This window comes from Stylophora pistillata, chromosome 5, assembly GCF_964205215.1.
Source record: "Stylophora pistillata chromosome 5, jaStyPist1.2, whole genome shotgun sequence".
NCBI lineage: Eukaryota > Metazoa > Cnidaria > Anthozoa > Scleractinia > Pocilloporidae > Stylophora > Stylophora pistillata.
In genome coordinates this window covers 8326845-8352913 of record NC_142523.1, presented here as the reverse complement: position 1 = coordinate 8352913, position 26069 = coordinate 8326845, and the positions used below count along the sequence as shown (strand labels likewise).

The window sequence follows — 26069 nt, the reverse complement described above, 5'->3', positions numbered from 1 at the left end:
GTGCTTCCATGCTGAAAACTGAACCACAATGATTCGGAATAGCCAGCACCTTTTTTCAGAGTAGATGGTGAAATATGCAGTTTATTTGCAAAGGCGAAGCAAATGAAAAAAGCATGTATCGCTAAAAGAGGTACTGAGGTTTGGGTACATGACAGAGAGGTAGGGGTACTTTTAAAAGGTTTTAGTAGGGTTACTGGACTCAGCAGAAGGAGTGTGGACAGAGAGGTGAAAAATTTTAAAGGGGGCTGTGTGGTTTTAGATCCTAGAAATATGTTAGAGTAATGAAGTCTTATCACGGAAGTGTCATGGAAATAAAGGGAAAAGAGGTCATGCACCGTTAGTAGTAGAAAGGTACTTGTTTATAGATTGCCCACAACTGCGAGAACAAATTGAAGTTTGGAGCCTAATGAGAAAGCAAGTAATGGGTGAACACCCATGAGAGAAATGTGGTGGTCCTAACAGTTAAGAAAGTGGAATCTGTGTTTAGAAGTGGCCTTGAAACCCTTTGAGTGACCAGCCTACAATTTCTTCCTACAAAAATCCTGCTAGATGTTTCATGAAGATCATGAGAATGAAAGAAATCATTGCCAACCTAAGAAGATTTGATTGTTTAACAAATTCTCCTTGTCAATAACAAAGAAAATATACAGAGTGGGATATGGAGAGTTTGAAAGCTGATCTAAGGGGGTAAAGGGTTTGAAAGCCCTGATGGGGCTTTTGTGTTGTGTTCAAAGACAAGATGCAGTGTGCACTCACAGTTCCTCTCCCCACCCAGGTGTGTAAATGGGTAATGGACAAAACTATCAGGGAACCTGATTAAATGCTAAGGGGGGGGGGGGGGAAGGAGGAGGGGGATTTAAAGTGTTCTGGACTGGCATCCCTTCCAGGGAAAGTAGCTATACTGTGAGTTAGCTCATAGTAAATTATAAAAAAATGGGATCAAACTCGATGGAAATCGGATACTGTCCGTGTTAGCGGGGTTTTACTGTTGAAAGCAAGGAATGCATAATTTCTCAAATAAGTTGAACTACGGAATCTTTCAACATGCACTCAGTTGCAACGAGATAATAGCGGGCATACTCAGTTAAAAGCGAACAGTGTGAATTTCCATTTTTCCAATCTGTTTTTGAAAATTGACAAATGACAAAAAGGATTTTGAGGGAAAAGTTGATGTTTCTTCGTTAACATTTGGATTCAGAACAGACAAGCATAAAGACTACATTACTGTATTAATACAGTACTTTAAATATATCGGAGAAGAAAAGATGATTTACACCTGAAAAAAATTCAAGTTCAAAAGCGCTGACTTGGCCGCCATTCTGTTGTTTTGGTAACCATTATGACCGCCATGACGTAATGAGAACGCCACTAACGACTCACAGTAGTTCCTTCTTGTGAGGGGGTAGGGATACTTCCCCTACCCCCTAAGTTCGCAAAGTATCATTAACGACGGTGGGTAGAGAAGGATAAAATATGAACACAAAGCAGGTGACACTGAATGCAAACAAATAAATGGAGCGAGACGCTAAATCTCCGAAAAAGCCCATGAATAACTTATTCATATTTTTATAGCCTTTTTTCTTAGTTCCGTTTTACCGTGATCCGTACTGTAAAAAGCTGGATTAGTAAAAGCGCGCGATTTATCAATTACATTCATGAGTTTAATATTCTAGCCCACTGAGATGCTTCGAAAAAAAATCTATGTCTGACCTTGGCAGTTGAAACTAGATGAATATTATTTACTTTGGGCGCGATAGTTTGAAAATAATAAATTTCCCGCCTAACCACATCAGGTTTCTGGTTTTTGAAAGTTACTACGCAAAACGTCAACATACCGCCCGTGAAATGAAAAATACACGAACTAGCCATTGTTTCTTTAAGTTATTAAGTTTGTAGAGGTGTCAAGACGGATACGGTAAGTCTATTGCGGACCGGTTCCACAATAATTGGAAGCAGGTCAGAGTATGTAGTCTGTTGATGAGTGCGACCATTCATAACGATAGTAATTATGTTATAGAAATTGGGTAGTCTTTAACTAGACTGATTTCGTTTCTAAGTTTGAATACACCTTCATACTAAATAGATGATTAATATCATGTCTTCGAACAGGTCCGAATAGGCAACAACATCTAAATCGACACAAAATAGTCATTACAAAGCGAAACTGGTGAGAGGCACAAATCGATTAAAAAAGGGGGCTTTGGTAGTCAGTACGTGCACACATTAAAAAAAAGCGATTAGTCGCAGTCGGCTACACCAGAACAATAGTACAATGACATCCCTTTTTTTCCGACATCCCTTTTTTTTCTGACATCCCTTTCCCTTTTCTGTATAGTTTTACATATGTTTTTACTTATAAGATTATTAGACTTTGAATCTGTTCAGATATGACTCCGTTATTTATAGTTTTCCAGACGCTTTGACAAAAAAAAAGGAGTAGATGTGAGCCGTAAGTGAGTTATTTTGGATCGTTTTTTACGCTGTTAATATTTTGTATAGTAAAGAATTTTATGGAAATTATTGCTAAATAAAGATTTTTAATTAGGGTATCCTTTACATTACAATGGTGTTATACACGACTAGTCAATATGAAAAACATTATGTAGTAGCACGCAATACCTTGGTGGTTCAAAATTGCGGATAACTTTCTATATTTTTCTAAACTAGCTGGGTTTACCTCATGCTGGATGAGTAATATGTATCAGATTATTAAAAACTAGATTTGATAAAAAGCAGAAGAGTATATGAGTGACAAAACTGGTTTAGACGCACCGATGGATAGAAATGGCGCGCTTTGCTCGCTGAACCGTGCAAAGAATAAAAAGATTGTGGATTAGTCGCGATCTACCAAACGAGCAGAAAGTGCATGGAAATGATTTTTTTCCCTTGAGGATGTCTTTTATACTACAAATGCTCGGCAAACATATCGCGCCATTAATATCACAATTAGGCTTATCATAGTTTTCCGCGTAAACGTTTTATTTTCCTATACGCATTCCTCAAAATTTACAAAGAAATGTCGGATTTTTAACAAGACTATTTACACTGACGTAAATCGATGTCAAATATCTTTAAGAAATAAAACTGGCTGTGCACACTTGTGAGTAAAAATGGCGGTCATTTCTTGCAGGAGTACGAAGAATAAAAGAATAAGGTTTGGTTGCAGTCCGCTAAACTTAGACAAAAGCATGATTATTTTTTAATAAAAAATTTATTTTCAAAACGTACATAAATAAGTTCAGGAAAAAAGAGCTAGCTCAGTTTTCACTTCGACTTTGGTGAAGAAGAGTCTCCTCGCGTTTGATCTTCTGGTCGCACGATTATTCTGCAGAAAAGATGAACGACTTCGTCCTTGCCTTAGTTCTTCTCGTTAGCGTCTGCTCGGCCGCTAGAGTGCCACTACTTCGTGAGACTGAAGGTAAGAACATTTTATTTCGAGTTGGCAAAGTGGTAGATATATTTATAGATCCTCACCCAGCGCGCATAATCAGCCGAGTTGACGCCTTTCGATCAGTAGACTTAAAGTTCGAAAAAAGTTAAAAGGTTCCAAATATTTTGGCACTCTATGAAGGTTTTGAAGATACAATTTTGACTAGTGTTAAAATCCGAAGAAAAAAAGTAAAGCCTGCATTTCTACTCTTATTTTTCTTTATCCTACCGATATTTGGCTAACATAGGCTGAGACCGTTTTGGCGCGCTTCAAGTTAGTTGAAGAAGAGGAAAAACTCACCACTCTTATCCATTTTCTTAGTTTGTATTTTGACGTAGATGTTAAAATTGTCTCGAAATAACGTTAACGACGATCAAATAATTTCTCTTAATGTCATGATTGTGTTTTTTCTTTCGAGTTGAGACATTTTGCGCGCGCGCGCGCAATCGCAGGGGTTTCGGCGCCTTTTTTTCTTGACATGATTAGGCGCACAAAATGATTCCTACTACTCTTCATTTATCACACAGTTACCAGACATGCGTGAATGTTTTGTGATGAAAATGATTGCCTTGACTTGTTTTTCAATTTTTTTGTGAGTTGAGACGTTTTGCGCGCGCTCAAAATCGATCCAAGGAAAACAAATCGATTGGCCACCACCATTTCGATGGTGTACATTTTCGAAGTAGATCTAACTTACCTTCGAATGACGGCTAAGAGCAAATTATTTTATTGTAATTTTTTTTCAGTTGTTGCTGGGATTTGATTTGATTTGTTATCATTTACAGGTAGAAAACTATTCCCGAGGAGTCTTAAACCAGGCTTCGTAAAATTTCCAAAAAATTAAATATTGTAATGGTCTCTGAGTGAGCAACAAGCCAAAAAGAAAACAGCAGTATCAACAACTAATATGTAATTTTTCTAAATTCTACAGCATTCGGTGGTTTCACACAAAATCATTGGGTGGGGCATTGAAAGCAATTTTGGACTGAAGAGCGCCGGGGAATTTAAACGAGCCAATCTTCAAAAATGTAAATACTTAGGAATTTCCCGGGGAGGAGAGGGGGGATTTTGAAGTTTAGAAGTGATCGACGCATAGTTCCTAAAAATGTGTTATACTCTTCATATATCACACTGTTACTACACCTGCATCATGAATGGTTTGAGATAAAAATGATTGCCTTTTGATTCCACTGATTTTGATTTTCCGTTTTAAGATGAAATAAGAAGCCTTCTGGAGCAAACGGAAAGGGATATCTCAGGTAAATCAGTCCGTTGATGTGAATTGAACCCATTCTAGTCGAGTATTTTAAGTAGAGCGAAACCTGGCAAGTGGGAAAAATTCCTATCAAGTGTAATTGTGTTCCAAAAAATAAACGAAGGGACCGTTCATTATTTTGCGCCTAAGAGGGGATTAGAAGATTTTGGTTGTGTCACGATAAAATTCCCCCCCCCCCTCCGTTCTTTTTTTACTCTTGTGATCCTTTCTTGTTGGCAGTTGATTGGAAGTCAATTTTCTATAGTCCCCCCCCCCCTCCCCCCTCTTTAAACTCTGTTGGCGAAGACGGATCACTCCTCTGGTTCACCTGAAAAACACGTGATCCCCAAAATCCTTCATTAAAGTACTTGTGATTTCAAATCAACCCACGCTGCGTCTGATTTCGCATCAAATTGAACCCCACTCTCTTTCATTATTTGTTCACTATTTATTCTCCTACCTATGTATGACTTTTCAGAGTTAAATGAAATTCAAATGGACGGATCTGTTTGGAAACGCGGTGAACGTAAGTTGTACAGACTCTACCTAGCTTTACTTTGTTAGTCTTGATTTTCTACAATCGGCGATTTGTCTATAAAACTTACTTCACCAATGAGGTGAAAGGCTAAAACTAGTCATGAATTGTTCACTTCCGTTTTCCTGCGCCTCAGGAAGTTTGCTCGTATGTCTTGAAAACTATCTTCGGCTCCTTAATCTGATGGCTGCTGTAGCTGCTACGGTTCAATCAATCAATCGATGAATCTCGTCATTGATCAATCAATATCAATTAGTCAGTTTGTCAGTCAGCCAATCAATCATTCATTCAGTGAGTCAGCGGTCAGTCATTCAGTAAATCAATATAATTAACAAACACATTACGAAGACTTTTATCTCCATTTCAATTATTTGTTTCTGTGTTCCTATGTCAGCCAGCATTTGCCCAAACTGCAAGTCGCTAGGTCCTGGATGCTATTGTACCTACAGGCGTGACTATTGCCTTGCTTGGGGTTGTGGTACCAGCGGACGATGCAATGATGACAACTGTATTTCCAAGTGAAATATATAAGGTAAAGAGAGCTTTCCCTTAAACTGAAGTTTGAACAAAGTGACATGTATCCCATGAACTCCCAAGATCTAATCAGTAACTCTCCTGACTGTCTGCCATACAATTCTTATGATGTTAGTTTGATCTCATTAGTTATTCTCCTTACTCTCTGCCATACAATTCTTATGATGTTAGTTTGGAGAATTTGTTATTGGATCAACTCATGATCCTTAATTGATATTTTCCTCTATTCTCATTACTTGTCTGCTTGATATAGTATTGATGTTGTAAGGAGAAATTCTGTCTTGGTCACTGATGGGAGTGTATGGGATGCAAGCCTAAATATATATAGAACACCACAAACCGTAGAACCATTAGCCAATCAGCTGTTAATCTCAAATTAGTCGCGCCGCAGGAACACGTACTAAAATTGGATTTAAAAACGTTTTCACTAGAAAAGGGGTATGTTTGAGGGAGAAGTTCTCTCACTTCATATTCTCTTCGCTGTCTATAATTGTTACCGTTCTTTGCTCTGCAATTCTCATTTCCTTTGTTTTCTCCATCAGGTGCAATTTACGTGGACAGTTTCAGCCTGATTTTAAGTTGCTTTTCAGAGGGAGTCGCCATGCACTTAGCACCAACGTGATTGTAGTCGAATTTTTTGGTTTTCATTTCTTGTTTTTCGTTAGTTTGTTTGATGGCTGTAGATCGAGAGATTTTCAACGAAGAAGAACATTAAAAGTGTGTTATTTCAATCAAGATGACTGGGGGAATTTTCTTTCTCAATTTTTTTTTTTTTTATCGCCACCACGTTGTAAGTTTCTCGAAGTACCTTTAATAGTAGGCCGATAATGACCTGCCAAACTGCATGTTCGGCATTTAATCAGACAAGCAATAAGCAAAATATCCAGCAAAGTCATGAGAGGTGCGGGGGAGGGGAGGGGGGGGGAGGTCACACACTAGAGTGTCATTTGGGGTATGAATACCTGTATATCATAAATTACGTACAAAATGAGACAAAAAATAATAACTTTCGAATTCTCTTCGATAAGGAGAGCTCAAGCGAATCCTTAGAACTCCTCCTCTTAGCGAAGCCGGTGCCTTTCATCCGTGTCATTGCGGGGAATTCTAATTAGTTGACAAGCTGTATGAGAATTGATTTGGTTACCCAGAAAGTGTTACGCTTCAGTCACCTTTTCTTGTGGTCTAGACTACGCTACCTTTAACCATCAGAGCCCCACGAAAGCTCGGGTTTTCGAAACCTTAAAGTGCAGGGTGCCCTTGGAATTTGAAATGCTTGTCTATCTGGATTAGTTCCGAAAAACTTCAAAAAAGCGAACGCTATTTCGTTTCCAGGCAATTCTATTGTGCTTGAAGTTCTGCCAATAAGGATTGTATCCTCCTCCCATAACGATATTAGACTTTGCTTTATCTCTTTCCCCCTCAGTGAACTATTTTATTTTTTCATTGCTACTTCACCATGAATTGATTCATTCCGATGATATTTTGTGAAAGACATGGCTTGCCAAGGTCACTTTTCCTTCTTTGAAATCAGCTAACCCATAGTCCACCTTCAGACCAATTTTTTGTATCCAGGCAACAACTTCCATAAGAAAACTTTCAGTAGACTGGCGAGATATGTGGTATGATATGTTCTTTGAACGTGATAGCAAATCACCAATAGATTTTTACAACAAAAGGCTGTTAAGGGTATTGGCATATGTATTTTTGAAAATAACACCTTGGGGCAAGATTTTTTTTTTTTTTTTTTTTTATCGTCGGTTTTCACGCCTCTGCACGTTCATTCTGAAATGCCTTTATCGCCCGCTCTAGCTTTCCTTCAGTTAGTATTGAATTTTATCTAAGACTTAATTTTTTTTTTCGTAGTAATAAGAAGTGTTCGTTGACGGAGTTATGTTGGTTTTTCCAAAGGAAGGTTGAAGATCAGTGATCAAATGATCAAATCTCATTAGCCTCGGCCCGTGAAATTTATCGCGAATTAAGGGAGAGAGAGTGTATTTCATTAATTTTCCTCAGCTGTGCCATTTGATTTCCAGACCTTGAACCCCCGCAATTGCGATTTTATTAAAAATTTGTTTTGGCTGCGGAAAAAGGGAATCTACTATTCGCGTCGAGTTGTTTGTAAACAAAGAAACCACTGCTATACTTGAGCGCTCAACCAATGAATTTCAAATGAGCCGTGTCGATTTGTCAGCGGACGACAAACATGGCGGACCAAGAAGATGATGATTCAGACTTTGAGCGGCAAGGAAGTACAGAACGGGAAAGTTTGAGTACTGAAAGTAGTTACGACGAAAGCCCTTTGAGTCCAAGGAGTGAAGATTCTGATTGGGGTTTTGGTGCGAATGAAAACTCAGTATTTACAAATGGATTCGACCCGGAAAAACAACGCAGTGAATTGATCAAGAAAGCTTCGATTGTCGACTGTCTTTTGTTTGAAATTTACGACCAGTATCACAGTAGAGACTCAGTGGATAGTGACAATGTTACTGAGTGTTCTACAACATCGGGAAGTTTCTACGGTGGTTCTTTCGACCTCGAAGAACGCGGTGAACGGTGGACGAAAAGCGAACTCTCTGCGAAAGGTTAGAGGCAGGACCTTCTAATATTATTTCCACCATCGTGCTCTCGTAAAATTATCAGCAAAAGGGCAAAGTTTGAATGCAGTTTGACTATTCGAAATTATTTTCCACTCTTACTTTGCGGTCTAATTTTAAAAACAAGAAGTCAGAGGAAAATTTTTAGTTGCAAAATGAGGACAGAAATTTATCCTTTTTTATTGATTTCCATTGGCGAATTTCGGACATTATCTTGTGTTCGATACTGTTTAGAACTAGTTTACATTTTAGGATGATACGTAGAAAGCCAAGATCCATATTAAACTTTTCTTTTTGAGTTCAAGAATTGAAATTTTTTCTAAATAGTTAGCATTTGTACAGGTGATCGTTTTTAATACGTTGATTATGTTTCTGTTAATTTTTTTTTCTCTCCACAGACACAGACGAGCTTCGAATCATGGCTAAGGAGATGCGAACACGGATATCCATGCTTTCGACAAAATTAGTCAAGCAACTTAAACGGAGGGATAAACACGCTTACAAACTTCAAAGAAACTTCGATGTTTTAACTGCTATTCTTCAAGCGGTTTCGTTGAAAAGACGTAAGTATTTGACCCACGCAACGCCTCAGAATTTTCTTAATCGATTTATGATCATTAATTCGTTGTTTGCAGCAGTTTAATTTTGGAAAATATTTAGCCAGCCAAGGTTAAACTAGTCAAAGAAACCACGAAATTTTCAAGTACTAGCTCTGTTTGTGGTATAGTTTGTGATTTTTCCCGATTTTTTCTGAACAGGTATCAAACGTAGTATTCTCTGTAATCTTTACGACCGCTTAATTTTCATGACAAAGGTCGCTGTTTGCTTTAAATAGTCCAAGCTAGGATTATGCGCCAGTTTGTATTACAATCGCGTTCGCTGGAGGTAAGTTTATCTCTACAAAGATTTTAAGATTGATTTTAACACCTGAACACAGCGTGATGTTCTTGAAACAGCTATGAAGATTCTACATGTGTGTAGAGCTATGTTAAAAATAACGTATAAATTTAAACCTTGTGAAATCTATTGTAATGTAAATTGTCTGACACGTCGTGGTTTTGGCCTGAAGATGCAAAGTTATTCATTGATCAATCATTTCTTTGCATTATAGGCGAGAGGCCTCGAAATTTTTACAGGTTTTGTATTTGTATTGTTAGATGGAAGTATAGATTTAGACACTGGCATTGTCCCTGGTGATTCTATCCTAATAGAACAAAGAGTTACTACTGTAAGCTTTGAGATCACTATAAATATTCTAATTATCCACTGAGCCCTTAGTAACCAAGAAATTGTACAATTTCAAATTGGCACCAATTTAAACATTCTTCACCAAAAAGAGACAAATTAGTGTTAGATGCAAATTTTGCTAAATTGTCAAGATTTGCACCTGTTTTCAAGGGCTACACTTTGAAAATTATTAAATTGCAATCAAGTTATTGGAATAACATTGACAAGCTTAGTTATCAAGTTTGCCAGAAGCTTTTAGGACACAGACATTTTAGACAGGCACGTCATGTTCAGCACATTCATTTGATTTTTGCTACACAGCTGGTTCTTCTTAAAATGAAGATCTGCACTGAGCAGACCAGATACACAATATTCAAGGAATTAGGAAATATGTTGTAGTAGAATGTCTCTTGTGATATTGCATTTGTCCTGAGGCTCTGTCCTGTTCTTTGGAAAATCCAACCACAGTTGTCATGCTACAGCTGTATTGAGTTCAGTGAAACTTGATTAGTTGTAAAATGATATTGGCAAGTCTTGCATTTGCCCAGAGAAAATTTGATCAGCTCTTTGAAAATGCAATTTTCTCCTTGAATTATACTTGGGTAAAACAAAATGGAGAAGTGGTCCAAACAATTGGTGTTCTTGATTGTCAGTAATCAAGCTTGGTGTGGAATTGTAGAAAATTATTTTGTTCAGCAGCTTGAATAAGAAAATCACTATTTTTTTAGCTTCTAAAGGGACTTCTCACAATACAGGTTCTTATTGAAATACTGAATTACTCCTGTGTCATCTTAAATTGCATTTCGTAATTTTAATTTTTTTTGCATTAGTTAATGATGGCACTTGTCATGTTTTGACAATTTTTAATTGGTAACTTGCGACATTGTCTGGTGAAATCAGAGGTAGCAAAGTGACAAGTTGAATAATTATTATATCATGTATAAAGGCTCATTAAATAATTATAAAATCACAGCAAAGCTGATGTAGGTATGACTTTTTTAAGCAATTTGAACTTTTAGTGACAAAACCTTATTTTGGCGAGTCATACATTTAATTTGCATTGCTCTGTGATCAGTAGAAATATTAAATGTATGCTAAAGGATATTGTTTATAAAGTATTTGTGATGGCATAGAAGCGTTTGATTGTAACATGTTCTACACGTCTCATTCTGTTTCTAGCTTGTCATCTGCACATTATGATGAGTTAGTATTAACAGAGAAAGTGAATTTCTGTGAAAAGTTCGATCAATACATGGAGACTTCTTTAATCCTCTCTTTACCTGACTATTACAGTACATGATGTATTACACATGTATTGTATAAAATAGAGGGCATACCTGTAACCATTATCAAATTATAGTTATTCTACATTACTTTCTAGCGCATTCTGGTTTTTTTGTTCTTATTGATATTACGTGATATCAAATACACTGTGCATTTGTGGTAATGTTGTATTTGACTCTGTGTGTCAATTCTCACTCATTGCAAAGTGCCATCTAATTTTTGAGAGTAGGATTCATTTCCTCAAATAAAATTTGTAGGTTAGGGGATTACTAAAGAGATTTTTTGAAACTCGATATCAAATGTAACCAGTTTCAAACTTTGACAAGTGTCAAAGATGCCATGTTGCAAATTGTTTACAATTTTGAGGATGAGCAATTTTTTGTGTTTTGTGAGACAAATTTTCACCTAAAAAAAAATTGAAATTTCATTTACTTTAGGCTCCAATCTTTGTAATGTGGGGTTGAGTCATCGAACATTAACATGTAATGGAAAAAAATTAATGTCTAATGTTATGCAGGTCTACACAATTAAAGCTTAAAATGATCAAAAAGTGGATTACTACTTGTCTCTTTTTAGGTGTGGATACAAAAATCAGATTTTCCTTCATCCCTCAGTCTGGAAAGAAGGCATTCAAACACGTTAGTAATGACTACTTTTTGTGACAGTTTTCTTTAGTGGTTTTCTTGTATAAACAGGGATAATTTTTTCTTGACAGTGGCTTGCTGCATTCAAAGCAATTGCCAGACTTAAAGAAGGTGTGCCCTCACAGTGGAGAAGAAGGGTAAGTTGATCTTTGGTATCAAGTTCTCTCCATGGTAAATTAATCATGTTCTTACTTGAAATTTGTCCCACAATAATCAAAAGATTTTTTTCAATGCATTTGGATCAATTTTGGTAGAGTAGATATGTTAAAATTGTTTCAATCCTTCTTTCTCTTTCAAAAGAAGGGCAATAAACTTTCTGCCAGTGTCCACTTTAAGCAATGAAAAGTGTGTATTGTGTAATGTCAAAAGTGTTGGTGTTAATATTTACATGTAGCTCTACATGTCAAAGATGAAATTGCTCATCTTTTCCCTTGCTTTGGACTGAAGGAATATTTAGTCTTATCCAATTTTAGATGCCATCAAACTTCCTACATGTGCTATTCTCAAGTTATGCCATTTTTTTCAATGACTCATCAAAGTGTTTTGTTCATTTTCTGGTTTATCATGATCAAATCCTTAGTCTAGTTTTTGTTGGGATATTTCTTTCCTCTTCTCTCATCCATGAGTATTATGGTGCATGAGTGTTACAGTTAGGAAATATGTTTTGGTGGTGATTGTGATGTAATCCATATAAAGAGAATAACATCTTTTGTAATAAATAAAAAATTTATTGTCAGTTGTGGCTGTGTCTTGCTGAGAGTAAAATCAAAGACTTGGACTGGGAAAAGACAGCTAAGTTTTGCTTTAATGAGAGGAGTAATCCAGATGATGATGAGCTAGGATCACAAATTGTAAAGGTAAGAGTTTAAATAACAGAGGAATATGTCATAAAAAATTCAACAACCTTTGAGCCAATAAGGTGGGAGTGTTGTAGTTTGTTGTGTGATCTAGTTCACCTAAATAGAAAATGGTCAGTTTATAGGACAAGATATGCATTGTGTGGTAAATACACTCACAGCATGAATACTATATTTTAATTTATAATAAAAGAAAGTCTTGGAATTTATCATGAACTGATTTTTGCATTTTCTTTTTTCAAGTTTTCACCACAGTTTTGGGCTTACTTTAAGACTCCTGTAAGACTGGAGTTTCCTCAGTCTTTTCATGTACATGTAAAATAAAATTTGCATCTTCTGAACTTTTTCCCCATGCTTTGTTTTTTTTGAGGTTGATCGTAGATTTATTAGCAAGGTGTCCAAATTGAGTTTGCTTTGCGCTTTAATGGTTTGCAGATGAAAAAAAATATATATGAATTACTTGTAGGGAGAGAAAGTGCATTGAAGAGTTCATACTTGTTGCAGCCTGAAGAGTCATGGTGATGAAGAAATACCATAAGAGAATGGTTCATATAGGTAATCACATGATTTCGAGTGCAATTTGCAATAAATAAGCACGAGTAAATTTTTTCAAAGACTATCAAAATTGCATGATCCCGAAGGGCGAGTTCAATTTGTGGTCTCTGAAAAGTTTTACAAGAGCTTATTTATTCCAAATTGCACGAGAAAATCATGTGATTATCTATTAATAATATGTCATGAAAAAATACGAGCTAGTTTCTCATAACTACGCAGAAGAGAAGCGCGCGCAACACGTGCAAAAATAATTTATTAAAACCCTGCAAGTGACATTGACCCTGACATCGACCTTGACATTGACCTTGACATTGACCTTGACATTGACCAATCTTTCTGACCAATCAGAATGTCTGGTTTGTTTCTTTCTTTGCACTGAATTGACCCTCTTCTGCACTGAATTAACCATCTTCTGCACTGAATTAACTGAAAACTGCATTCATCTTAACCAATCGGAACTGAGAAATGTTTTCATTTATGTTATTAAGATTTAAACAGTATTAGCGCTGTGTGCCCAAAAGTCAGCATAACAGAAAGATGACATGTATTTGTTCCCCATATGTTGTATCATCATCATCATGATAACTGCCTCACTGTACTGTTTAGGATCTCCATCGAACTGGCTGCAGCTGGTTTTGTGGTCAGGATACTCCAGAGGAAAGAGCATCACTGAAGCGTGTTCTTTTAGCTTATGCCAGACGCAACAAGGCTGTGGGTTACTGCCAAGGATTCAATGTTATTGCAGCATTAATTCTTCAAGTTATGGACAGAAATGAGGAGGATGCACTAAAGGTACATCTGTAATGAATTGGCCATGATTTTTGTTGTTGTTGTTTTTTGTTTGTTTGGTTTAGTTTAGTTAAATGAATTTCAAGGATACATTTTCTGTCTACTTTTCCAAGAGCTTTGAAAATTGTCACTTTCACTCTTAGTTAGGAGTGATCAACAATTGATATCAATATGCTTAAAAAATAAAACTAGTGAAGAGAATTAAAGAGAATTATCAATTCAGGCCTATTTTTTTAAATTTAATACCCTTTCCCTGATTTGGCATTAATGACCAAAAAATTATATAGAAGAGAAAAGGGAAAATTAAGAGTGACATCTTCAGTGTGTCAGGAGTTAATATATTTTTAGATCAGCTTTTTAGAAATTAAGTGGTGATATCATAAAGTTGCGTGAATTGTGCAATATTGCTGGCTGCAATCTCTTTCACAGGTAATGGTTTATGTCATTGACCATGTGCTTCCTACAAACTACTTTGCAAATAACCTGCGGGCACTTTCTGTTGACATGGCTGTCTTGCGTGACTTAATGAGAGAAAAGTTAGAGAGGCTATCAAAACACCTGGATAGCTTACAAGCACAGGCCCTGTCACAGAATGGTTCCAGTGCCATGTACGAGCCTCCCCTTATCAATGTTTTCACCATGCAGTGGTTTCTGACACTATTTGCAACTTGTTTGCCGGAGGAGACTGTTTTGCGTGTGTGGGACTCCATCTTGTTGGAAGGCTCAGAGGTGCTTCTCAGAGTTGCTGTTGCTATTTGGGGTAAACTTGGAGAGTATGTATCTTTTGTTCTTTTTTTGAAACGTAAATAATTATTGTAAGTTATGTCATTGAAAATATTAATTGTGGGAAATTGTCGTAAATGCTGCTAGAAAGTGCTCAATACACCAGTGTAGAGCGAAATGCAATTCAAACTGACTAAAATCAATCGTGTGTTTCATTTTAGTCAGTTTGAATTGTAATTGAAAATAGTATTATAAATTATTGTAATTTGTTTTCTAATTGCAAATAATGTAATTTAACAGAGAAGAGCCACCCAGTGGATCTGTTAAATAAACCATTACTATAATTATTATTATTGTTATTAAACTATTTCTTGTTTTCTATGCGTGTACTTGTATTTAGTACAGATTTATGTGTAGGTTTGTCATTCGGTCACCCTCGGACTTCCTACATGTGTGGTCAAGTACAGTTTACTGTAGTTGCATGTACAAGCATGTCCCTTTCAGCTAAAATAGTCATAGGAAACATTAAGTTTCCAGTCACAATTTAATGTGAATTCGTCAAAAAACTGAGGCAAAGAATCTTCGTTTATCCTTCATGCAACCCAAATTGTATGACTTGAAATGATGTTGAGATGAACTTTAAAATTCTACTTTAATTTGCTCTTTTCTGGATCGCGGGGTTTTTTATGTACAAGAGGACATTTGCGAAGGTTTCTAAGAGACAGCATTTACAGGCGGCTGACGGGCTTTAAGAATAAAAGGGATAGCGCACGTGTACTTTTCCCATACCGAGAGCAGATTTCAAACCACTTGTCGTGTGGAATCTTTGCCTTTTGAGGAGGTGTTGTGGTGATTTGATAGGGATACAGTTCTGTTACACTTCCATTCCCAAGGATTTTTTTCCCAATGCCATTCAAACACCAAGATTTACTCACAATTTGAATTCTCCTCCTCTAAGAGGTTTTGTCTCCTTGTGCTAACACAACACTTTTAACCAAAATAGCTGCGCACTCGAATGCCTCCGAAATTAGCTGTCGGACTAAAAACATCGATACAGCTTATGGTATAGGACACATTTTCTTTCCATCAGGCGCCTTGAAGACGTGGAAACTTCTGATGACTTTTACACCACCATGGGGGTACTCGTGCATGGTGTGCTGACCGGAAATGTCATTGATTGTCAAATGTTGATGCAGGTATATAAGAGATTTATTTTTCGGTCTGTTATTAATGTTACAGAGTGTTTCAACGACATTGTAGTTTCTTACTTTTTTTTTTGGCGAAAAAGCGTCAAACAATTTCAGCGTGTAGACTATCACTACCCTGTAGTTAACTCTAACTCTCAGGATCTGATATTAGGGACCTTGAGAAAGCACGACGGCGACGCCAAGGAAGACTTCAATTAAAAAATAAATTTCTACTCTTAGTTAGAATTTCAAAAATGGCTGCAGGAGCTTACTGTCTCATACAGCGCCACAGCTCAACTTCAGCATGACGTATAAAGTAGCCGTTGAGTTCCAAATGGAAGTTAAGATAATTTGCCGCCGTGGTTTCGGTTCACAGACCACGCAAATTTTGGCGATTTCACGTTGTTGTTTTGCATAGGACGGCTAAGAAATGTACAAAGTTTAAAAATGCACGTGCTGAGCTATTGTTCTGCTAATTAGATGTCTTGTTTTTCCACGTCCTCGTTGCCGTCGCCGTCGAGGTTTCTTAAGGTCTCTAGCAATGACGACGACGACGACGACGACGACGACGACGACGTTAATAATACTAATAATAATAAAATATAATATTTAAAGAGGATACTCCCATCACTTTGAGTGGTTTTCAGGGGGGGCCCTCTGACTAAAAATACATTTAGATTAGGTAAAAACGAGAAAAAAAAGATTGTATATGTAGAGGTATAGAAGGATTTAAAAACACTAAGATTAAAATACTAAATTTAAGAATATGCTAAGGTTTATAAGGTAATTTTAAAAAATAATTATTTAAGTGTCTTTTAAAAATTAATGGTGGCATAGGCTTTTTCAACTCAGGCGGAAGTGCCAACCATTCGTTTGTTGCTTGATAAGATGTTATGCGTCGTCCCCATTCCGTTAATAGTTGTTAATTGTTGATTTTAATTCTCCCCTCTAGCTGCTACATATTTCCTTGTAAATAAGTTATGAGAATTTGGTGTTTGATCAAGATATTAATTTCTCCCTGATAAGCTTGAGTATTCTCATTACCTATTTTCTGGATAATGTAAGAATATTGTTGGGAGAAGTTTTATGTTAATACCTTCTGGGAGGTAAAGGGTTAATGATTTGATAAGAAAGTGTTGATAAGCTCAGCGTTCTCTTTTCAAGCGGAAACCGGTAATATTTTTTGCATGCAGTAGTTCGTATTTTCGCCTGAAATCGTTTGAAATCAGTCTTAAATTTAAACGGATAAAAGGTTGCTTTACCGGTTTGAAAATTTATGTTACCTGCCGATCTTCAGATAAGTGAGAACACTGTGGGTCACTGTATGCTTCCTAGAGAAAAGTAAACGCTTGTTTTGGAAGTTTTAAAATCGATAATTCTTTGATTTGGATTTTCGATTTCTGATTCGCTTCGCTTTCAAAAACGTGCAAGATGGATGCGGTAGAAAAATTGTTGCAAAGAATCGCCATGTGGCGTGCCATGTTAGTACCAATTTTTAACGCGGAGATGTAGCTTTAAAATTGTTAAGATTTCCCTTTGTTGTCATCTGTAGGAGGTGTACGCTTTGGCTCCGTTTCCCTTACCAGGGTTAGCAGAACTTCGAGAACAGTACACGTACAACATCAACCCGTTTTCAGACGCTACCGACGACCGAGGCCAACGATCAACGCTAGGACTGGGTTCTAGTGATGAAGAAGACGACATCGATGATTTGGAAGGGATCGGTTGCTTGGGAGCTCTGTTGCCGTTCTCGGAATTTGCCCCTGGAAATAGCACAAAAGCGCTCGTTGCAGATGCCGAGGATTTGAATGACATTGCAGCTGCTAGTCCGGGTGTGTTTGCTACTGACGGGTACTCTCCTCTACCGTATACCACGAAGCAGTTTGGTTCACGAGGACGCCGTGTTCATCAGGAGATGACCTACTTGCAGAGGCAGTATGCAAGGATGAGGCAAAGGCAGCAAAATGCTGTGGTGGTGTTTTCAGAGGCCACAGTACAGAACATACAGGAATCTGAGAAACGCAAGAGTATTCCTGCTGCTATTAACCATCTGTTTGTATCAGCTACTAAGAAAAAGATTAAGACTGCCAGAAGTCATTTCGGAGTCAAGAAGGAGAACGAGACGGCGAATACTAGTGAACTGTTATCAGTAGGAGATGTGGTCAACTCTAAGAGTGAGTCCAAAGTTGAAGTGAAGCCGAACGCTTATGAGAAGGAAAGCATGCAGCATTTGAATGAGTTATTCAAAGGTGACCAGAAGGAAAAGAAAGAAACAAAACAGCTTACAGAAGAGAAAGAGACTCCAGAAGCGAGTGCAAAAGACCTTCAAACTGAAAGGACAAAAGAGACATCTGTGAGGAAAATTCCAGAAGAGAAGAAAAAACAAATTTCAGACGAGAAACCGGCTAAAAATGTTAAGCGAACTACTCCAAGTACGCGTAAAATTAAACATGTTGGATTAAACGGTGAAGTGTCGTCGTTAGAAACTGAAAAACCAGCGCAAACTCGATCGCTTCTGTCTGGTTTGAATGCCAGTAGTAAATCCGCAAAAGTTACGGTAGTGGAATCTTCGTCATTAAAAGTAACTGCGGCGAACAGTGATAAGCCCAAGCCCGTGAGGATAGTAGACAAAAACAGCCCTGCTGTTCTGGACGCAGGCGCAGTATCGTTCGGTGGCACGGGACGGGTATACACCCGCTCGTATCACGGGTCGGGTTGTAACTCCAATAACAGCGCTTGGCTCTTGGAGGAAGACAAGAGGTGTAAGTATCCCGAGAACTTCAGACCTTTTCCTCAAAGAAACAAGCAGCCAAGTAGAAGCAGGATTCTTTACGGAAACGTGTCGGAGAAGGGCGCTAAGCGAATGGACGCGTTTCAAGGGAGAAAGGAAACTCGGCAGGGATTTAACAATGGCTTAGCTGTTAATGGTGCTTCGGATAGCAAACGTAGTTAGTTGTCAATCTGTTTTGTTTACATTAAGGGGTTGACCATCTGTTTGCAGAATCGAGCGAGTGAGATCGCCAGATTTCTTGATGATATCTTGTAGAGCGAAAATGGAACCTTAGGGTTTACGTTTGAAGCACCGTTTATTCTTAATCCGGAAATATTTGGAAAGGTTTAGGATAACCTTATTTACAAAGGTAGCCTCCTTTGCCGACGTCGTTTAGGGTCGTAATGCTGGAGGCTTCTTTCCCTCCTCTCCCTTATAATAAGTGTGGTGAAACTTGCCTTATTCGCAAAAAGTCAAAAACGATGTTTGAAGGGGAAAATTTTGGGAAAAGCGAAGCATGGTTAGAAGGCAAAAACTTACATTTTGTATGATAGTCTGACAGTCTCGGTCATCGTGTGAGAATGGATCTACCTGTCTGACTCTCATAAATTCTCGGTCCAAGAAGCAACACGTTAAAAAAATTTTATGATAACTATGACTTAATTATGGACTACAAATATGAATAATATAACATAATATAATAAATAATTGTATTTTTTTTGAAAAGTTAACACATTTTTGAAAGGGAGATAACATAATGAAGTGTATTCAAAATTTTAGTACCAGGCATAAATGTGGTTACCTTTTACTCCGAGAATTGATCAGTAACTGTATCCTCCAGTGACGACCAGCCGGGGAACGAGAAGTTAGAAGTTGATCAGTTAATGGTTTTGTTTTTGTTTGTGTCTAGCGCCAAATTTTTCCGAGTCATGAATTCACTTTCAGAGCTTGAAAGTTTACATTTAATTATCTATCTCCTCAGAGATGGAATTGTCTGGCATCAAATAATATTTATAGACCATAAGTTACCTTAACTAAGGGAAGAATAATTTCCATCTTGCACTAATGGGAGTTGTAGAACATTAAACTTTATTGTATGATGAGTATATTTTTGAAGGTGTGTAACAGTTCCGTGCCCTGGTTACTAAAATATTTATGAAATGTAATTAAGTCAAGTCTCTAATTTAATAGACATTTAAGAGTATTAAAGTCCTCTTAAAGGAAGCACTAGTATTTAACGATAAGATTTAGTCACAGATACGTTAGTCTTATCCGCATGGAGAGCATCTATAAATATATCTTAATAACCAAGCGCGAGGGTCGTACTGGGAGAATATCGACCCGAGGTCTTGACAGTACGGACCGAGGGCCGATATTCTTCCACTACGGTCTCGAGCAAGCTTGGTTAATAAGAGATTTATTAGTTCAAAGGGACATAAGTGCGGTATCATTCGGGACCATTCGGGACAGTGCCCGGTCCAATACTGAGAGAATATTGACCGGCAATAGAGCATTTTGATTGGTTGATTTTAGTTATTCGCCCTCTGACTGCTCGAGTCGTGTAATAAAATGCTCTATTACAGAATTTCAGTTCGGTCTTCATTGAATCTGGTTTAGTCGCACCCTGGTGTCTTTGAAGATTTTTTATATTTTTATTCTTGTAGCGATGAAACCAAAATTTTTTTCATCACTTGTTAGATTGGTTCATTCGTTCGTTCGTTTGCTTAAATTGATTGCTATCCATTTTTTCAATGCAAGCTAAAAGGGCTCTGGAGTTTTCCTTTCGTAGTCACAACTTCTCCAGATCGCAAGAGCTTCTTTCCGACTAGCCGAAAGAGTAAGTGTAATTCTGGTGAGCGAGTGCTTAATATTTGAATAGCGAAGATTATGGCCACCGACTTTGAATTTCATGGCAGCAGCGGAAGACTAGAGAGAGAAAGAAATTTGTACCAAGAAATAAGGAGAGGGGTGGGTGCGGAGGAGTGAATATTAGTCTCTGCCCTTCCCTACCCCCTTCCCCCGCCGTCACCTCAATTTCTAAATTAAACAAGGCTCGCACCAATAAGAAGCCTGCGCCACAGCGCACTTTAATTTCCGACTGAATCAAAACCGCGATTTACGTCTGCGTACAGTCACTCAAAGATTTGCACTAGTTCATCCCTGTCGCCTAAGGAAGAGGTAAACAATGAGCATTTTCAAGAACCAGAGTGGAGTAACATGGTGTGGTTACAGCCCCTTGAATCCCACATGAAGTTACAAAAATAACATATTTATTTCTTCGAGTGGCAGTGACTGGTAAGACTACACGTGGACTATTAGACCCCATAGGGTTTTTTACTATAACGGTGAGTAAAACACTTCTTTTTTTCTAGCTAGGCGGAAGTGATAAAATACGAAAGATAACCGGTTACAATACAATCAGGCTTACTCAGTAGACGGCTGCGAAATAAGTCAAACTCACACCAAACCGAAAAAATTCAAATTCAATTTACCACGGTCCAACTCCAAAGTTTATAGAAGTTTGAAACGTGGTTACTTGTTGACAAGATGTTCGCTACACCTTTCCACGGTCTTGACAGTTTACACGGGGTGTGGAAAAAAACCTGGCCTAGGCCAAGGCCTACCCTAGGCCATGGCCTACCCTAGGCAATGGCCTACCCTGTGGCCTACCCTGTGGCCTACCCTGTGGCCTTTCCTGTGGCCTACCCTTTGGCCTACCCTGTGGCCTACCCTATGGCCTACCGGTGGTCAGATTTTTAAAAGGATAGTATTGCTGGAAACCTTTCAACGTTTTCCTGAATACTGTCTTACCAATGACTTCTGCTGTTTTGGCGGCCAAATTCTGATCAAAATTTCTTAACCTTCTGATAGATTAAGGAAATCGAGGAAAAGAAACTGGTTAAAGGCAACTTTTGGGCAAACATCATATCAGCTCTCCTTTCAAATTAGTGCAATACTGGCCCTTTCTTTGGAAAAGCAAGTAAAGTTTGTGAAATGTTTACGACGGCGATGCATGCGTGTCCCGGGGTGCTTATTGCAAATTCAATACTCCACAGCACTTGAGGGCACTTAAAAGACTGGCCTGGCACGTAATGTTTGCGTTTTCTTACCTGGATACGTATGCTCTCCAAAATAACGCCGTTCACTACATTTTTACACCAGCACTCTACTATATGTTACCAACTGACAGCCTGTATAATAAAGCCGCCATTTTGTACATCCTCTGCGACCACGCAATATTGGCCCCTCCTCTCCCCTCCCCCTTAACCTACTGGTACCGTTATGGTTGAGTGCTGTGATATTTGCAGTGTTTCGCTCCCTCGGACGTTGAAAATCGTCTTAGCGACCTCTTAGTATACCCTTTTCAGAGACAGATAATTGTACACCAGCGTATTCGTTCGACTCTTACTTATTTTATTTTTATCTTGTTAAAAATCTGACCACCGGTAGGGCATAGGGTAGGCCATAGGGTGGGCCACCGGGTAGGCCACAGGGTAGGCCACAGGGTAGGCCATAGCCTGGGACAGGTTTTTTCCACACCCGTTTACGCGAACCTTTTTTCTCTTGTTATATTCGATTATCGGTCTACAATAATCCGTTGAAAATACCCGCAAAGGCGTCTTTCCCTTCAAAGTCTTGTTCACAGCTGTGGTATGTAAAACCGAGCCAATTAGTGATCGGAAAGTAAATGATGGCTATTGCTGTGTCAACTCATTTTGCCATCCTTGGATTTTATAAATTTTGGTCAAAATATCGTTAATCGGAAGTCGTGTTAGCAGCCAATTTATCCCAGTTAATATTTCAAAGATCATTATAATGGCCTTTAGACCCAACTACTTTGATCTCTGATGAATGCAGAAGTTGCTCGTAAATACCAGGAGCGTGTGGCTTCAGTTTATTATGCTTTTGAAACTCGATATTGACTTACCTCTCAGAAGATTTAGAACAGAAGAAAGAGGCAGAACAAGGACTGAAATGAAAGAAAAAAGGATTAAAAATTAATTTTACAGAATCTTCAAACACCTTCAAATGCGGCAATTTTAAAATATAAATGTCTTCGGCGCGGAGTTAGTTTGAGATGTTTCCTTATTTTAAATTTTCTCCTCCACGAGAATAAGGCATTCATATTTTCATAGAATTTCTTCATTTTTGTACGCTTATCGTTTACTTTTGGCTCACAAACGGGTCTGAACAATGCAAATGGCGATACCTTTGCTGACATCGCTGTGTACACTCGTCCTCGGTTGCTATCACGTTCCCTCTGTGTAAACAACTTCTTCCTAACAAGAATGGTGTATCAAACCTAGTTGAACTCAGAGAGCTTGAAAGATTGGTTTCGTTCTGTGTTTTCTTTTTCGAGCTAGAAACTTTGATCTGTCCCCCAGGTTTAGCAACAACAGGCAGGATATTCCAATCCTCTACCTCTAGCGCATTATAGGGGTCCTCCGATGGAGATCTCGGCCTTGGACACTGTTTCATTTTTCCTCTGCTAGTGGGAGTTAGTAGCCCTTCATTCCAATAGCTGCTAGAAGTATTCTTTGCAGAGCCAGAGTAAACTGTCAGGTCAAAATCCTCTGCTCCAGGGGTGGGTGGGGGCAGTGGTGCATGCTGTGAATATTTCCCCAACTGCCTATTAGATTGACTGTTGCCAAGAAATAAGGGAGCACCTGAGTTTACTTTCGCGTTAGATTCTGCAATGAATCGAGTGCTTTTAGGCATCGGCCTCTGGACTACTGATATCTTCTGACAATTTTCTGGAGCAGCCACGTGGAAGTAGTGAGAATGCAACAACTTGTTCCTCTTTTGCCAGGAATGTAGCTCCTGTGGGCAGGCGGGAGGATCGCTTTCATCATTCAAAGTCGAGGCTAATTCATTTTCATTCCACAGCTCATCCAAACTAAAGCAAGGCAGCTCATCATCAACCTGATCTAAAGAAAGGGTAAAACAATTAAAATCCTTAATCTTAGATATTATTTGTTTCCCAAAGATTTTTTATTAGGTATCCGCGAGTTAAAATGGCCCTAGTAAGTGAATCAGTTGTATTTAAAACTAACTAGGGGACCCTGTAACATAAGGGTACTCCGAGCACAATCACGTTTGTACAAGAGTTTGTCCAGATTTTAAGGATGGTGTGTTTCACTCTCGATTTTCGCACCCTTCTGAAAATTGAATTTGGTACAGAAAGAAAAGTGTGAGTATAATGTCACATTAAAAAATGATTGAGTAGAATCTTATGGCCTTGCATTAAAAGAGAAAGAAACGAAAATGCATTTATTGGTTCTTAAAATAGAGACAGTGATGTAGCACAATGATACCATCATCTTTACGGGCATCCTTTTGTTCTTCTCCTTTTCTTAAATACCAGTCAACTTCTTCCCAACAGTGGCTACCCAGACATTCCTTCTCAGTAACCGCGGTCTCCTCATTTCTCCCCTCACCGGAGTCCATATGATGGTGAATAGGAATCCTCCGCGTATAACCAAATATTTTGTCCAGAGTTAAATCCACAAAATTGGTTCCAACGGTCTCTGGCGCCGAAGACTTTAGAGTAATGATCATGAGTAGACTTTTGAGTTAATTTAGACAACAATGTCAAAACACTGATCGTCAGAAATTTACTGAACCAGCCTCTTATAAGGATAAAGAATCACTTTCCATGGGTGTTTCTCGCACATTTTCTTATCTCAGCCCCATAAGGTGGAATTAATTCTGCCGCAACCAGGACTTCTCTAAAGCTTTGAATTATTTTTTAAGACCTCAAAGCCACCATCTGAAAGCTAGAGTTCCGCTATTGAAGCGGCACTAAATTCCTGACTGTATTCCCTTGAGGCATGTCGATCACTCTTGTCATCCTTTACGGGGATTTGTCTCAGACAGTTAAGTTATTTTCCGATAGAATTATATCCATGTGCATGCCCGGAGTTCTTAAATGGTCTAAGTAAACTGTTCCAGTGAAAAAAGTTTAGATTTACTTGGATTCTTAACCCTTCTAGGGATCCTCATATCCAAAACTAACCCTTACGACTGAAGTATGTTTGTTCCTTATGTGCCGAACTGTAAGTAACAACTACAGGTAGTTACCTTTAGGCGTCTGGCTGGCGTACCAGGAATGGCTTGAGTTCTCATGTGAAAGTTTTTCAGGAAGGAATTCATATTTCCTTGTTCATCCATTACGGTAGTTTCCTTTTGATCATCTACAGAGCAAAGGACATTGATTCATTTGAACCTAAATAATCTGTTATGCTTTTAATGAGAGTGCTCGACTAATCAAATCATTGAGGATCAGTCAAAAGCGATTTTTACCTATAGTTGGTGTGCTCATCAATGGTAAACAATGTGGTCCTTTCTTCTGCTCCACCTGAACAAGTCATGATACAAGTTGATGGTTAACAATCACTACAGCAACCGAAGTTGTTAAGCCCTTTTGTTATTTTCGCTTTTAAGAGGATGTGTCATTTTCTATGGAACTGTCTACTGAAGACTTATGCAAGGAGTGACCTAATGTAACTGCCGCTAACAATGCCAAAATTCACACATGCAATTATATGCCGAGGATTGGTAAGAGCAAGTTAGTTGATGCAAACAGTGATGCGCCCAATTTTTTTGGACTGGAAGGAATATCGAAAAACAACAACAACAACAACAACAACAATAACAGTAACAAAAGAGCCGAGCAAAACAAAAGTAGTCATTCAGGTCAACTTACCTCTGACTTCTTTTTCCTTTTCTTGGAGTTGACGCCTTGTTTGCAGCATTCATGGCTACATGTGTGTATTATTAAGGAAGTTGTAATTGATACAAAATTAATACGATTCTTCGTTCCTTTGCTCCTAAACTATTAGCTTATCAATGTACAAAATGTGCAGGACCGAAGAGTATAAATGACAACTTTTTGCATAAGAATACCATTAACGGTGGATCATCATCCTTTATTGGCAAAATTTCTACAAAATGACAAATAAGCTCCGGGTACGGACTGATATGGAGCGATAGCTTCTTTGCAAATAATTAAAGGTCAATGAAGGGGAAATATACGAATGATTTACTATCAAAAGATATACTTCCTTGTTGAGGCAACGATGACTGCAAGGGACCCTTGGCGTTCCTGCCTCGGATGTGCTGGTGCTGCTGTGCGACTCTAATGTGGAAGAAATGCAAAGTGTGCGAGCTGAACACCCAGGAGAGGTTCGATGGTTTATAAAATCAGTGTGCTAATCTACGGGTGGATGGGGGGAGGGGGGGGGGGCTATTTAGTATTCTACTCTACAACTGAATTTAAAATTTTAGTCATAATAATGAAAGGAATGAAATGTAGAGTTTGATCAGTTCTATTGATTATTCTAGAAACATATGTTTGAATCTGTTCCTTTAAGACAGCTCTAGTATCTTAGCCCAGAGAGAACTCCGCTATTGGAAGTGAACCAAGTGCGGCTTGTATGAGGCTCAAAATGTGTAATTAGAATGTCATTAGAAACATTAATCAAAAAGAGGTTTAACAGGACAATCCAAATTTGCAGTGTTCAATTTCTTACCAATTAACCTTTTGTTCTGTTGTCTTGATTCTTCCGTTGATCGGAAACCTTCCCGTGTTAAAAAAAAAAAACAAAACAAAACAAAACAAAACAAAACAAATAAAACAAAACAAACTTTGGAGCCTGCTGTCAATTGCAAATGATCGCTGGAGG

The 26069-nt window shown here is 38.2% G+C and overlaps 3 protein-coding genes across 3 annotated transcripts; 2 read left to right on the top strand and 1 right to left on the bottom strand.

Annotated features, from left to right (window-relative positions):
- The first annotated feature begins 2892 nt into the window (after window positions 1-2892).
- Window positions 2893-6489, top strand: LOC148730077 (uncharacterized). Its single transcript, XM_088762233.1, has 5 exons — window positions 2893-3418; window positions 4645-4689; window positions 5164-5211; window positions 5615-5752; window positions 6297-6489. Exons 1-4 carry the CDS (start codon window positions 3337-3339, stop codon window positions 5740-5742), a joined length of 303 nt encoding a protein of 100 aa, XP_088618359.1. The 5' UTR covers window positions 2893-3336; the 3' UTR covers window positions 5743-5752; window positions 6297-6489.
- A 1299-nt stretch (window positions 6490-7788) lies between these two features.
- On the top strand, window positions 7789-19608 carry LOC111339859 (TBC1 domain family member 30). The gene is made up of 9 exons (XM_088760673.1): window positions 7789-8336; window positions 8747-8911; window positions 11436-11497; window positions 11575-11640; window positions 12241-12360; window positions 13522-13707; window positions 14134-14477; window positions 15518-15623; window positions 17167-19608. The coding sequence occupies exons 1-9, from the start codon at window positions 7958-7960 to the stop codon at window positions 18565-18567; spliced, it is 2829 nt and encodes a 942-aa protein (XP_088616799.1). The 5' UTR covers window positions 7789-7957; the 3' UTR covers window positions 18568-19608.
- Window positions 19609-21923: 2315 nt separating this feature from the next.
- Window positions 21924-25167, bottom strand: LOC148730076 (uncharacterized). The gene is made up of 7 exons (XM_088762114.1): window positions 25091-25167; window positions 24688-24742; window positions 24466-24578; window positions 23700-23925; window positions 22595-23312; window positions 22313-22354; window positions 21924-22030 (listed from the first exon to the last, which is right to left on the bottom strand). The coding sequence occupies exons 2-7, from the start codon at window positions 24704-24706 to the stop codon at window positions 21970-21972; spliced, it is 1179 nt and encodes a 392-aa protein (XP_088618240.1). The 5' UTR covers window positions 24707-24742; window positions 25091-25167; the 3' UTR covers window positions 21924-21969.
- Window positions 25168-26069: the final 902 nt, after the last annotated feature.

Excerpts from the sequence above, each read along its gene's own strand:
- LOC148730077 (XM_088762233.1), top strand. The coding sequence starts at position 3,337 with ATGAACGACTTCGTCCTTGCCTTAGTTCTTCTCGTTAGCGTCTGCTCG. Across the intron at positions 3,419-4,644 it reads ACTACTTCGTGAGACTGAAG|ATGAAATAAGAAGCCTTCTG; the intron begins GTAAGAACATTT and ends TTCCGTTTTAAG. Across the intron at positions 4,690-5,163 it reads AACGGAAAGGGATATCTCAG|AGTTAAATGAAATTCAAATG; the intron begins GTAAATCAGTCC and ends ATGACTTTTCAG.
- LOC111339859 (XM_088760673.1), top strand. The coding sequence starts at position 7,958 with ATGGCGGACCAAGAAGATGATGATTCAGACTTTGAGCGGCAAGGAAGT. Across the intron at positions 8,337-8,746 it reads AAGCGAACTCTCTGCGAAAG|ACACAGACGAGCTTCGAATC; the intron begins GTTAGAGGCAGG and ends TTCTCTCCACAG. Across the intron at positions 12,361-13,521 it reads TAGGATCACAAATTGTAAAG|GATCTCCATCGAACTGGCTG; the intron begins GTAAGAGTTTAA and ends TGTACTGTTTAG.
- LOC148730076 (XM_088762114.1), bottom strand. Across the intron at positions 23,926-24,465 it reads CGCCAGCCAGACGCCTAAAG|TCTTCGGCGCCAGAGACCGT; the intron begins GTAACTACCTGT and ends ATTACTCTAAAG. Across the intron at positions 22,031-22,312 it reads TGTTCTAAATCTTCTGAGAG|CTGTGAACAAGACTTTGAAG; the intron begins GTAAGTCAATAT and ends TACATACCACAG.